This window comes from Sinocyclocheilus grahami, unplaced genomic scaffold (genome assembly GCF_001515645.1).
Source record: "Sinocyclocheilus grahami isolate Dianchi unplaced genomic scaffold, SAMN03320097.WGS_v1.1 scaffold655.1, whole genome shotgun sequence".
In the NCBI taxonomy this organism is placed as follows: Eukaryota; Metazoa; Chordata; class Actinopteri; order Cypriniformes; family Cyprinidae; genus Sinocyclocheilus; species Sinocyclocheilus grahami.
The window spans coordinates 1075247-1089793 of NW_015505834.1; the positions used below are offsets into that span (position 1 = coordinate 1075247).

General features: G+C 36.0%; 1 protein-coding gene across 1 annotated transcript in view; it reads right to left on the bottom strand.

The window, feature by feature from the left end:
• LOC107558672 (low-density lipoprotein receptor-related protein 1B-like) overlaps positions 1–14547 on the bottom strand; it is a 33496-nt gene that overhangs the window by 1564 nt on the left and 17385 nt on the right. The window contains exons 28-43 of the mRNA XM_016242329.1: positions 14335–14502; positions 14036–14251; positions 13898–13925; positions 11812–11827; positions 11578–11707; positions 11302–11495; positions 10790–10976; positions 10189–10404; positions 8833–9016; positions 8542–8743; positions 8295–8459; positions 7986–8192; positions 6459–7008; positions 5229–5354; positions 4783–4890; positions 2682–2915 (exon numbers count right to left, since the gene is read on the bottom strand). Coding sequence (XP_016097815.1) covers positions 2682–2915; positions 4783–4890; positions 5229–5354; positions 6459–7008; positions 7986–8192; positions 8295–8459; positions 8542–8743; positions 8833–9016; positions 10189–10404; positions 10790–10976; positions 11302–11495; positions 11578–11707; positions 11812–11827; positions 13898–13925; positions 14036–14251; positions 14335–14502 — 2931 coding nt within the window. The remainder of the gene's footprint in view (positions 1–2681; positions 2916–4782; positions 4891–5228; positions 5355–6458; positions 7009–7985; positions 8193–8294; positions 8460–8541; positions 8744–8832; positions 9017–10188; positions 10405–10789; positions 10977–11301; positions 11496–11577; positions 11708–11811; positions 11828–13897; positions 13926–14035; positions 14252–14334; positions 14503–14547) is intronic.

Here is a 14547-nt window from a genome sequence, read left to right on the forward strand (position 1 = left end):
GCGGTTTCCAATACCAGCCCATGTTCCGAAGTGAAGTAAACTTCAACATATTTCCCCTGCTCAGTGAGTAGGGAGCAATGAACACTGTGTAGGGATCATATCGATCGGCACACAGTTCATGCACGTAGCTCACTTCTAATGAGCTGGTTATCTGAATCAGGTGTGTTAACTAAGCGAGACATTCAAAATATGCAGAGCTGGGGGCACGAGGACTGGATTAATCGCTGGGCTACATCGTGCGTCATTCACCGGTGAGAAAACTTTAAAAGTACTACAATACCAGGAAGGAAGATCGGGTTGTTGATGTTTGCCTGCCATCCTCGCTCTGTCTGCACAGCGTGCATGAACGCGCCGATCACGTATCCTGTCTGCGCGAACCGGGTGCACAGAGGCATGCAGATACATAAGTTGACAGGCAGGTAGGAAAGCTTATTAAAACGCTCGGACCGAGCGTTTTGATTGGACGAACATTTCTTGGTCCTATGCCTTCCACAGAATATATAAATACATTTAGACCACTTAACTTAATGATTGCTATCGGGATGTGAAGAGACTTTCAACCAGCATAACAAAAAAGGTTTCTGAAGACAATCATCTATTACACCTTTAACGTCTTGTGAAGAAGTGAAAAGCTGCCTGTTTGTAAGAAACAAATCCATCAAGACGAAATGTGAAAAATTCATCTGGTCTCAAACAGGTGAGAGATACACAGTTTACAAGCCAAAACATTCCTAAACCGCTCTAAACAAATATGTGGGAGGACAACAGGGGATGGAGTTTTTCACTGAAGGAAGCGGTAGTATTGATTATGGACTATGGTATTTTAGCCAAAAGCAACAGTTTGCATTTAAAAATGCTTTAAAAAAGGCACCCATTATGCAAAATTCACTTTTACATGTTGTTTGAACATACATGTGTGTTGGCAGTGTGTACACAATCACCCTATAATAATAAAAACCTGCTCGTTCCTTTTTTTCAATCTGTAAGAATCTTTAAAATGATGTCACATTTTACAAGCCCCGCCCCCGACTGTTAACAGACACTGCTGTATTAGCAGAGAACCGCGCTGAGTGACAATCCGCCATGTTTATCTTCACGCTACAGCATTTTAAAATAAGTAGTAAGTAAGAAACGTCTTATTAAATCTATAGAAGTTATTCAGCCCAGAGCAGTGAGTGATTTTCTGCTTTTATTTTATTGTTTCGTTCATATTAACAACATAGAAAGCAGTAGGTACTGAATATTACGCTGCTTTCACTTAATACACAGATCTAATATAAAAATGCAATTTCTTTCCCAGCTGTTTACCTTCACAGACATAACCGACTGTGTTGTAACTAATGCGTTTTTAACAAACTTGTGTGTATTTGATAGTTTAAGCGCAATAAGACATGAAAGAGAACTTAGTTTATTACTCGTATGCTGTGCGCAGCTGCTTTCTGTGCGCTCAGAAAACGTAAACAGAAGTTTAAGCTAATATGGTTTAAAACACATGATTTCTGCGTGATCGACATGAAGAGGCTAATCAAAACCAAACTGATGTTTTTAGCAGAGTATCATCTGAGGTATGAGCTGTAAAGGCACAGCTCTATTCTGGAAAAGGGGCGGAGGGCAGTAGCTCATTTGCATTTAAAGAGACATGCACGAAAACAGCCCGTTTCTGCTTCCACTCAAAATAAGCATTTTCAAAATGATATAATAAATGATCTGCATCACGCCGGATCGGTTTCCTACGTTGTTGTGATTTGATCTGAATGAAAACATTGTATCCGTGTGACGCAGCTGACACAGAACAGCTGACACTGTTTACGTCCAGCGGATATTCTCCAAAAATGGCACTACAGGGTGACGCGGAGGAGACGAATTGTTGAATAAAGTCGTTATTTTTTTTCTTTTGCGCACAAATTATTCTTGTAGCTTCGTAAAAAATTACAGTTGAACCCCTGATGTCACATGGACTATTTTACAGATCTCCTTGCTACGTTTCTGGACTTGGGAACATTTCAGTTGTATTGCGGTCTATGGAGGGTCAGAGAGCTCTCAGAATCCATCAAAAATATCTTAATTTGTGTTCCGAAGATGAACGGAGGTCTTACGGGTTTGAAACGACATGAGGGTGAGTAATTAATGACAGAATTGTAATTTTTGTGTGAACTATCCTTTAATGATGGATTTGTTTTTTTACAAACACGCAGCTTTTTGCTTCATAAGACATCGATGGACTGGAGTGGTGTGGATTATCGTGATGTTTTTATCAGCTGTTTGGACTCATTCTGACGGCACCCATTCACTGAAGAGGATTCATTGCGGAGCAAGTGATGGAATGCTACATTTCTCCAAATTTGATGAAGAAACAAACTCATCTACATCTTGGATGACCTGAGGGTGAGTAAATTTTCAGCAGATTTAATTTTTTTGGTGAACTATTCTTTTAAGACATAAAAGGTTCTGCCTGTCAGATAATCTAAAGAAAGCCTCCTAGCAATGCCCTAGAAACCACCTAGAACACCTTTGCCAGAAAGTTGCTTGAGCGTTCTTGTTTGTTGCAATGTACTAACAACAGCCTAGAAACTGCCTAGCAGCTCGGGACACATTAGCACTGAGTCTATAAACTAATCTATAATATTGCAAAACAGAAATTGGAGAATAACAGTCATGCAGAAGAATGAAGAATCACTCACACTCCTCATCCGAGCCGTCCTGGCAGTCTGGGATCTGGTCGCAGAACTTGGCCGCAGGGATGCACGTGAGGCTGTCTCTGCACGCTTTACTGCCCGCGGGACACTTCAGGTTGGAAACACATTTGGTTTTGTTCACAGAGAGGTAGTCCTGCGCACAGCGACACGAGCGTCCACCTGGATACGGCAGACACAGGTGACTGCAGCCCCCGTTGTTTCCAGAACAGACATTGGTTCCTGGTCAGGAACAGAAAAGCAGACAAAGTCAGATGTTACATACACTAGTGTTATTCTACCTTGTTCAGTTCACTCTGGCACAGAGATGCCACCTGTGTTCAGACTAACACACTAGATTACAAATAGATAAAACAAGATAATTTATCAGATTAGATAAAACAAATGATTAAATTAATAGATAAATGTTTTGTTTGTTAATATTTATATCATATTTACTATATATTAATATGAAATATTTATATAAAGATAGAAAACAATATTTATGTTTGTTATTTTTTATATTTCTTTTTTTTTTACCTTATTTATAAAGAATAAAAAAAAAAGAAGTTAAAAGAAATGGAAAAAGATAATAAATGAATTAAGAAATACATGCATACAAAAATAAGTGATAGAATACGATAGAAATAAATAAATAAATGCATAAAATAGTGAATTAAATTAGATCAAATTACAAGATAAAAAAATAAAATAGTTAACCAAATACGATAAAGAGTAAAGTTTAAATGAAAGAGACAAAAAAATAAAATAAATAAAAATGCAAAAGTAAAACATGAAAAATAAAATAAGATAGACAAAGATGATAAAAACAAAAAAAATAGAGAAATAATGTACATAGAATTAAATTCAATATTTAATTTAAATATATATATATATATATATATATATATATATATATATATATATATATATAAACAGACATTGGTTCCTGGTCAGGAACAGAAAAGCAGACAAAGTCAGATGTTACATACACTAGTGTTATTCTACCTTGTTCAGTTCACTCTGGCACAGAGATGCCACCTGTGTTCAGACTAACACACTAGATTACAAATAGATAAAACAAGATAATTTATCAGATTAGATAAAACAAATGATTAAATTAATAGATAAATGTTTTGTTTGTTAATATTTATATCATATTTACTATATATTAATATGAAATATTTATATAAAGATAGAAAACAATATTTATGTTTGTTATTTTTTATATTTCTTTTTTTTTTACCTTATTTATAAAGAATAAAAAAAAAAGAAGTTAAAAGAAATGGAAAAAGATAATAAATGAATTAAGAAATACATGCATACAAAAATAAGTGATAGAATACGATAGAAATAAATAAATAAATGCATAAAATAGTGAATTAAATTAGATCAAATTACAAGATAAAAAAATAAAATAGTTAACCAAATACGATAAAGAGTAAAGTTTAAATGAAAGAGACAAAAAAATAAAATAAATAAAAATGCAAAAGTAAAACATGAAAAATAAAATAAGATAGACAAAGATGATAAAAACAAAAAACAAAAAAAATAATGTACATAGAATTAAATTCAATATTTAATTTAAATATATAGATATATATATATATATATATATATATATATATAGAGAGAGAGAGAAAAAAAAGAAAAATAAGTAAAAAAAGAATCAGATTAACATTTAAATATTTTAATTCAACTATGTAAAATTACCTTTTGTCAGACAAATCAAATTTCGTTAATAATTATGCAATCACTATGGTTTATTCATCAGACTGGAAAAGTAAGGCCAAATCGAACACATTGTGGGATGCAGTACAAAGCGCAGTGTACTTTGTTGTGTAGGGTGCACTTTGGCAAATGTATTCGGTGATCCGGGCATTTCAAATATACAGGACATTCACGCACCATATACAACACGCACACTACATACTGTGCAAAAGCAGAGTAGTAGCAGAGTCAAGCTGAGGAGCAGCGAGCGAGTCTGTGCTGCACGGCTTCTTCAGTGAAAGATACAGTGAGGGGTGTGGGAGCGTAAGAGGAGAACTCTAACTGCGTCTCCCTCCACACACACACACACACACACACACCTCAGATCACACAGAAGTACCTTTCTGACTGGACCTGCTGTAAGCCTTCAGCTCAATGACGTTTGCCTTCACCTCAAACCACATCAGTTTGGGCTGGAAACCATCCGTGTACCATACTTTAGCTGTACCTGTTAAAAAATAAAAATGAAGATTCAAAAACTGTTAGGAAACTTTTCTCAGCATATATTGATATTAATTTATATGAATTTGACTGATCTACATATAAAACTTCATTAAAATTAATTGTTTAACAAGAGTTCTCAATTTAATAATTGTAGTTCCAATTATTAAATGTATAAACTACTGACCAAGCTTCCTTTTGAGAGTCACTTGGGAGTCAAAAAACTGTTTTTAAAGAATATTTGAAGGTTGAAAGACAGGAAGTCGATGGCTTCATGCCATCTAGCGGTTCTACACAGATCTGCATTCAGTGGAAACTAGATTTCTAGAGGTCTTTGATTGTTACCGTTGTCCAGAGTGATCCAGAAGTAGATGTTCTCAACACGAGCAAAGGACACAATGAAGGCAGATCCGGTGCTGTACTCCTTATAATTAGAGCCGTCCATATTAATAGAGCTAATTATTTCATTGCCTTGGATAAAGGGAAAAAAAATTTATTGGTTATTATCAATTTGGTTATTATAGATTGGTTTGGAAGAGATCATTTCCACGGCAGGAAATAAGACATTCGATTTCCGTCACAAAAAACTAACAAAACAGAAGCAAACAAGTAAGAGTGCCTAAGAGTTAGCCTAATTTAACAAAACTAGCTAAAGACAAAATATTAGTTTGTAGTCCTAGATAAACTCGTATTTCTCAGATGAACAAATAAATTGTATTAGTGTTTTTAATATTAATGATAATATATTTTCCTAATAACATAAATGTATTTTTCAAATAAATTCAAATGTATTTTATAAAAATAAATACTAGTGTATTTCCCAAATAAATTCAAATGTATTTTATAAAAATAAATACTAGTGTATTTCCCAAATAAATTCAAATGTATTTTATAAAAATAAATACTAGTGTATTTCCCAAATAAATTCAAATGTATTTTATAAAAATAAATAGTGTATTTCCCAAATAAATGAAAATGTAAAAAATATAAACCATAAAATGTTTTAGTGCTTTTATAATAATAATAATAAAGATAAATTAGTATTTTCCAAATAAAATAAAAAACAAATGTATTTTATAACAAGAATAATAACACAAATAATAAATACAACAAGTATAGAAGAGTATTTCCCAAACAAATGTAAAATAAATAAAATGTATTAGTGCACTACTACTGCTACTACTAGAAATTAAAAGAAAACTTGAATGGTTGACTTTGACAGCAAACACTACACTGTGTAAAAACTAAGGAAATAAAATATCTTCCCAAAAATGCTTTTAAAAAAACAGGGGTTGTGCACAAAATAGATTCAAGCTGAAAATGTATGTATAAAAAAGTTTTAGATTTTTACCACCAAGGCAGGACAGGCCTCTGATTTTTAAAACTACTGTACTTTGCATGCCATGTTAATTTTAAATGTTAGATAGTTTGAGCAAACATAGCGGTTTTCTCTAAAAAAAGAAAATGTCCTTGTTTTCTTAAATGTATAAAATATAAATATATTTGTGTTTTAATATTGGGACATCAATCTGTACCCTAATGTGGAAAGTGTAATTTAATTAGTTTTTAACGCACCAATATCTGCCCAATACAGTGTTGTTCCTTTCTCAGAAAAGGCAAGTGAAGCAGGCATCTTTGCTTTGCTCCACAGCAGCGTGCGATTGCTCCCGTCCATGTGAGCGCAGTCCACCTGAGGCAGAGATTGGGCTGCCCTCCGTCCCACTGCGGTGAAGCACAGCCGGCCTGTGGGAGGGTGCAGGGCGATGGAGATGGTTCCCTCCAGCTTAGCCGGCAGCACCAGGCTGGTGTATTTCCCTCCGGGGGACGTGACGTAAAGCTGGGGGCTCTTGACGCTGCTCCAGTAGAGGTTTCGGGTGACCCAGTCCACAGCGAGAGCGGTCACCAGGTCCCCTTTGAGCTGAAGCACGTGACCGATGGGTGTGAAACCAGAGCCGCTGAGTTTGAGCTGAGCTACAGACCCGCGTCCGGCGTCAGCTACGGAGATGGTGCTGTCCTTGCGGAGCAGATCGAAGCCTGAAGCTTCATTCACGGCGGGCAGAGGTAGAGCACGGTGCTCTGGCCACGTCTTCAGCCCGAATCCTGCCTGAAGGCTCTTAGTGAAGATCTGAGCAGGGGACAACAGCTTATTTATTTAGGGATTAGTAAAAGTGAAGCTTAATCGATAGCATTTTGGAGAAAAAAAAATCCTTCATTTATCAAAATAAAATGAAATTAAATAATTGTTCACACATTATACATATTTACACTTCACAGCAAGTATCTTAACTTTTACAGATTGGCCACACTTACTTCCATTCCAGGTGACTCAATGTAACCCATTTATTTTTTCTTATTTTTTTGCAAAATAAATAAATTACAATAAATTTGACTATTATTAAAAAAAAAATCCTGTATAAATTAGATTTTTAAAATAATTTTTAAACCATTTTTTAAAATCTATTTTATCATTTTATATTAGGAATTTGGTGTATTTGAGTGAAAATATTCAGTTATTCAATGAGGGAAAAATATAAATAAAAGTGTTTAAATATAATTTAATTGATATAATTATCATTTAATAACAATTATATTAACTATACATAAGAATATTAAATAATTTAGACGTGATTTATAATTTTATAAGTATATATATATTTTTTTAAATAAAATTATGAATACAATTATAAACAACATGTATACAGAAAAAATATACAATGATTTACAACGGCAAATAATTCAATTTAATTACACATGTAATTATAAATATAATGTAATAAACTGAATTATAATTTAATTGGAACATAATTAGTTTTTTAGTTACCAATTTATAAATAAACAAATTTGGCTGTTGGTTAACTAGGCGATACCTAAATAACCAAAAATGATGCAATAATGAATTAATGAAATTACACATTATTGCACTGATAAATTATGAATATGCACAGTAAGACTAGGAATCTGCATACAAGTAAATAAGGTCAATTTTGATTTCATGTTGAATTTAAAACCAGCAAAAAGGTAATAAGAATATACAGTGTAATTCCAAAGGTTTTACTCTACAATCACGGAAGGCTATTAAATAATTCTTCAAGAGTGGAGCACCTGTGTAATCATGGTAGGAGACAGCAGCATGAGGAAAGAAGAGGAGGAATCCACAGGTGTGGCGCAGGTGAATCCGTCCGCGGCTAAGAGAATCCCCGCTGGGCAGCGACAGACCGCTTTGAGCCCCGGAGCCAGCAAACACGCGTGAGAGCATCTGAGCTTCTCACACGGGCCGGACACATTGGGTTGCAAAAGAGGGTGGACAACCTAGAACAGAACAGAGAGGGGAAACACTCAGTAATGCAAGACATATTGATGTAGAAGACGACTGTGATGACATTTAGTAACGTGTACAGCACGTATTCTCACTTTGAGGTCGAACGGCTGCCCGGGTCTCTTGAGAAGAACTTTGCGGTTCTTGCCAGTCAGTTTATTGGCACCTTGAACGGATCTTCTGTGAGTGTCAGACCAGTAGACCATGTCATTAAACACAGCCACAGAGAAAAGCTTGGGCATCTCCGACAGCTGCAGCAACTGAAAAACAAAACACAAAATGATAAAAAAAAAAATTGTAGATTGTGCCATTTATCGTTTGTACAGTAGCATTTCATATTACCCTTATGTTTTCTCCATCCAGCGTCGCTGAGCCTATACACCGGAGCTTCTCGTCAGTCCAGTACAGTCTGTCAGTCAATATGTCCACCGTCACGCTGACAGGCCGCTCGAGACCACGGCTGACCACCACCTTCCTGTCCGAGCCATCCATGCCAGAGCGCTCGATCTGTGCCTGACCTCCAATCTCAGACCAGAACATTATCCTGCAGACAGTATCTGGAAACATTCATCTGCATCCATACACCGAGACTGAAAACTCATAATAGCGCCAATTCATGGAGGGGCTTCTTACCCCTTCTGAGGCAGCAGCACAAGCGAACGAGGCTGATGCAAATCCTTATCCACAACTGTTAAGTAGTTTTGTGCCTCTACATTACTGCTGGTCAATCTCACAGCTAGAATCTGCCCAGCAACACCATCCACCCAGTAAAGGTTCCTTCCCATCCAGTCAATAGCAATGGAGTCGGATTTCACACCTGAACGTGCAAAGTTGTTCTGGTTAGAGCGGGGATTCCCAAACTTTTTTGTAAGCCGAAGACTTTGGCCTAAAATACTTTCCATATTTTTTGGAATATAATTAGCATTTCTTTTTTAAACTTATATTCCAAAACAACGTACAAAATGAATTTAACATCAAGCAAATGTTATTTATAATGGAGGCCACTATAACTTGTACAGGTTGTGGAGTGAAGTATAAAACGAACAATGAAAAAAACGAAAAAATAAAAAAACCCACTTTAAACTGAATGGTATTAATAACAGAACAGGACTGAAAAATAAGTTTCTAGTATGCTTGTAAACCTTAACATTTTATTTACTGGTATTTTACATTATTTCTGAACGTAATAATGTGACGTATACTGATGCAACTCATCATTTATTTATTTATATCAATGCAATGACCTGGTGCAACTTACAGTCAGGAGTGATTTATTTTTCAGAAAATATGGTGTTTAAGGACCTGAAATTTTAGGGCAATATTTAAAAAAAACGTAGCATTCACATATAATGTTGACAGTTGTCTGATGTCAGTTAATTTCTTCTTTTTCTGTAAAATTTATTTATTTAAAAATTATTTTAACTTCATATTTGAGCCTTAATTTTTGTTTATGTGTTAATTTGTTTGACCCAGCAGAATCATATTTCAATGCGTCACATTTGATGTGTTCCAATCATTCCATCGCCAAAAAAAAGTTGCAATACAATCAATATCATATATAGATTTGCATACATACATACATGCATGCATACATAAAAATAAAATTATTAATAATAGTTCTTTAGAATGAAAGTGTAATACTTAGCATTTTTATTTAAAACTCAATTTACAAAAAAATGTGTACTATAAAATAATTGTATCTTCCATATTTTTTGGAATATAATTAGCATTTCTTTTTTAAACTTATATTCCAAAACAACGTACAAAATGAATTTAACATCAAGCAAATGTTATTTATAATGGAGGCCACTATAACTTGTACAGGTTGTGGAGTGAAGTATAAAACAAACAATGAAAAAAACGAAAAAATAAAAAAACCCACTTTAAACCCACTTAGTATTTTTATTTAAAACTCAATTTACAAAAAAATGTGTACTATAAAATAATTGTATCTACTTTTATTTATGTATGGATTTATTTATTTTTTACCTTTGACAATAGTTCCAATGTTGTCCTTTATTCCGTGGAAGGCATATTTGATGCTCTCTTCCTCCAGACTGACCCAGTACACCCTCTGCTCTCTCCGGTCGTAGTCCAGAGAGAAGATGGCCTTCCGTCCTGGTGCGATGAGAGCTTGAATACTGGCGCTTCGCAGACCCAAATTTAACAGCTCATACTGTTCAGAGATCAAAAGACTGGGTTCCTCTGCACAAAAAACATGACTTAATCATAAGAACAATAATATTAATAGAGAAGAATAATAGTAAGAATAAAAATACTATTGGATTGCAAGTACATATTGTCTATGTACATTTCCACTATTTTCAGCATCTCCTGTGCACCCATTTGTGCAATTATTTAAATGAATTTTAAATATATATATATATTTTTTTTGTACCATTTCAGATGAGACCATCCCTTAAAGGCATGTAAAAGTGTAAAGTGTGGTTGGTCACTTTCACACACAAAAAAGAAAAAAAAGGACTTCCTGGTAATACTTGATTAGAAACATCAGCAAAGTGGATCAGACTTTGCAGTGATAATCAAAAGTTTGGCTATGCGAGGCTAGCTAGCTGCTATAGATTGATACCTGCTGTCTTGCAGCTATGTCCATCTGGCTCCAGTATAAATTCAGGGTCACATTGACACAGGTAAGAGCCCAGCGTGTTGAGGCATTTATGACTGCAGGCAGCGGGCTGAATCTCTTTACATTCATTTATGTCGTTGCAGGTTAAACCGTCAGACTGAAGCCTGAAGCCAGTCTTACAGCCACATCTCTGGAAACACAACAATTTTTTAACACAGATTTTTGCAAGATTTAGTGGAAAGCAAACAGCTAAAATATACATTTGGTTTGATTTATGATTTGTGTTTTGGATAATTCATGCATAATACAATGTGTATTATAAAGCTTTTTTATAAAGCAATAAATGAATGTTTAACCGCTCCATGTTTTTTAACACAGATTTTTGCAAGATTTAGTGGAAAGCAAACAGCTAAAATATACATTTGGTTTGATTTATATTTGTGTTTTGGATAATTCATGCATAATACAATGTGTATTATAAAGCTTTTTTATAAAGCAATAAATGAATGTTTAACCGCTCCATGTGGCGTGTTGATGCAGTAGTGCTGGCATGATGGGTGGCTGGGACTGGAGCAGTTGCTCTTTAGACACCCCAGACCCTCATCAGAACCGTCTGCACAGTCAGATGCCTTGTTGCACACCAGATCTGGGTCCACACACTCCCCACTTCCACACTGGAACAAGTGTGTCGGGCATTTCACTTGACCACCTACAAAACAAGCAATTTTTACATTTTAGTATTGAACAGATTCTGGTATGGAGTTAGGAATTGATTTCAAATGTCCACTCACATCCAGATTCATCACTCTCATCTTTACAGTCCTTTACGCCATCACACCTCCAGGTCGTTGCAATGCATTGCGTTTTAGATACACACGACCACTGGAACGCTCCACACTTCAGTGGAGTCACCTTGCAGTTCTAAACAGGAAGAGAAGAGGTTGTATGGTGCAGATGGATACCTGGCTATCATGTTGAACCTTCTGAATACATGTCTACTTGCACGTCTACTTTGTTTGAAATACACTTGTATTAGAGGCACTACACAAAAAAAACAAAAAACAACCATACCACACAAAAGGACTACAAACATAACACAAACACCACCAACAAACACACCACAGGCACCAAGCAAAACTCCACCAACACAAAAAAAAAAAAAACTCCACAAACACTACACGCACCAAACAAACACCACCGAACACTAACACCAACACACCAAAAAAAACAAAAAACCCCCACACTACAAACACATGCATCAAACAAAACACCACGTGCACCAAACAAACACCACACGCGACAAAAAGACCAAACAAAACACCGCCACAAACACCAAAAACCATCACACTGCATACAAACAATACACACAAACACCAAACAAAACACCAACACCACACCAGAGAAAAAATAAAAAATAAATAAAACTCCACACGCATCAAACAAACACCAAACAAAAACACCACAAACAAAAGAAACCATGACACCGCAAAATCAACACACAAACAAAAACAAAACACCACAAACCAAAAAAAACAACAACACACCGCAAGCACCAAACAAAAAACCCACAAACAAACAATACACCACACACACACACACACACCTTCTTTGTCCTCCTCCTCCCCCTGCTTCATCGATTATTCCCTTGAAATTATAATTGCGATTACTACAATTATCACAATTTACATTGAATGATGTTTATACCATTGTTTGATGCAACTGCACGCCCTACTAACAGCTGATGACTTTGCCATGTTCTTCATTGACAAAATTAAAACCATCAGTGCACAATTCTCCACACGACAAACTGTCAAGCACGTCTTACCAGCAAACATACACTCGTTCACATCGTTCTCCCACTTTCTGAGACCGAAATCTCCAAATGCATCCTTTCTAATCATCCTACTACTTGTCCGCTTGTTCCTATTCCATCTCATCTCCTTCAAGCCATTTCTCCTGCAGTTGTACCTGCCCTCACTCACATCATTAACATTGGTGTTTTTCCCTCAGCATTTAAGCAGGCTCTTATAACCCCACTACTTAAGAAACCCACTCTTAACCCAACTCTTTTAGAGAACTACAGACCGGTTTCCCTTCTTCATTTCATTGCAAAAACACTTGAACAAGCTTCTGTTCAACCAAGTCTCTGCCTTTCTCACACAGAACAACCTCTTGGACAGCAACCAGTCTGGTTTCAGAAGTGGATATTCATTCTAAACTGCCTTGCTCTCAGTTGTTGAAGCCCTAAGACTGGCAAGAGCGGATTCCAAATCTTCAATACTTATCTTGCTGGATCTGTCCGCTGCTTTTGACATGGTTAACCACAAGATCCTCCCATCAACCCTATTGGAAAATGGCATCTCAGGAACCGCACGCCAGTGGTTTGAGTCTTACTATATCTTACTAGATCAGATAGGTCATTCAAGATATCTTGGAGAGGTGAGGTGTCAAAGTCGCAACATCTAGCTACTGGGGTGCCTCAGGGCTCAGTACTTGGACCACTTCTCTGTCTACATGGCATCACTAGGTTCTGTCATTCAGAAACATGGCTTTTCATATCACTGCTATGCTGATGACACTCAACTCTACCTCTCATTCCATCCTGATGATCCGACGATAGCTGCTCGCACATACGCATTTAATATGCATAATTTCAGTTAGGGGGAAGAAAAGCATTTGGCTTCTCTCCTGAGGCCACAAGAGGGCGCATCAAGCAAAACATAAGATGACATGACTATCTGTGAAAAAAGTGCATTATGTTTAAAATGGTTAATAAACTAATTATAAGTTGCTTAAACAACTATAAACAAAACAGCATCATGTATGCATGCATAGTTTAATACAAAGGGCCGAAAGCCAATTACACAGAGTATATTTTTCATTTAAAAACACTAGTTGCAGTGGGATGGACAAAAAGCACCTGCTAAATGAAAATGTAAAGTACACCAAAAAAAAACAAAAAAAAAACAGATATTGCGATAAAATAAATGGTGATAAAATAAATCATTAACTCTGCTCATTTCATGAATGATGCTATTTCAACAGCCTGCATTTCCAGAAGATATTTTGTATTCTAAACCAAGTCAATTTTTCTGGAATAAACTGAATTACCGTTTACTGCCTTGTACAAGGGCAAAGTCTTGATGGATCAAGACGATCTAATACTCATCAGTTCCTGAGTCTTTGAGATGGAACCCAGATCCTTATCCATTAACTTGCTACCATAAACACTTCATGCCATTGACCTACCACAGTTGACTTCATCAGTGCCATCCGCACAGTCTCTCTCTCCATCACAGAGGAAGGTTTCAGGAACGCAGCGGGTTTTGTTGTCACACGGGTGCCTGCACTCCTCTGAGAGCTTCATACAGTTGATTTCATCTGATCGGTCCTGACACTGAGGTGTGCCGTCACACACAAGCTTCATGTCTATACACTTTCTGCCGTGAGCACATTGGAACTGGCCTAGAAGGTTGAATTAATAAAATATATAAATTTGTCCAGTTTAATTCCTCATCAAATAAGGATAAATTGTATTTCTATTGTACCTTTTTTACATTTACGTTCACAGTTCCTCTCATCAGACCCATCTTTGCAATCTTTCTCCCCATCACACACATGGCTGTACAGGACACACTCTTTCCCATCACTACAAGGTTTGGATCCCAAGGGACATTTCAGAGGTAATGCAGCACTTGCGACCACACGACCAGTGTCTAAAGTTGAAGGGGGAAAAAAAAAAAAAAAAAAAAAAAGGGAAA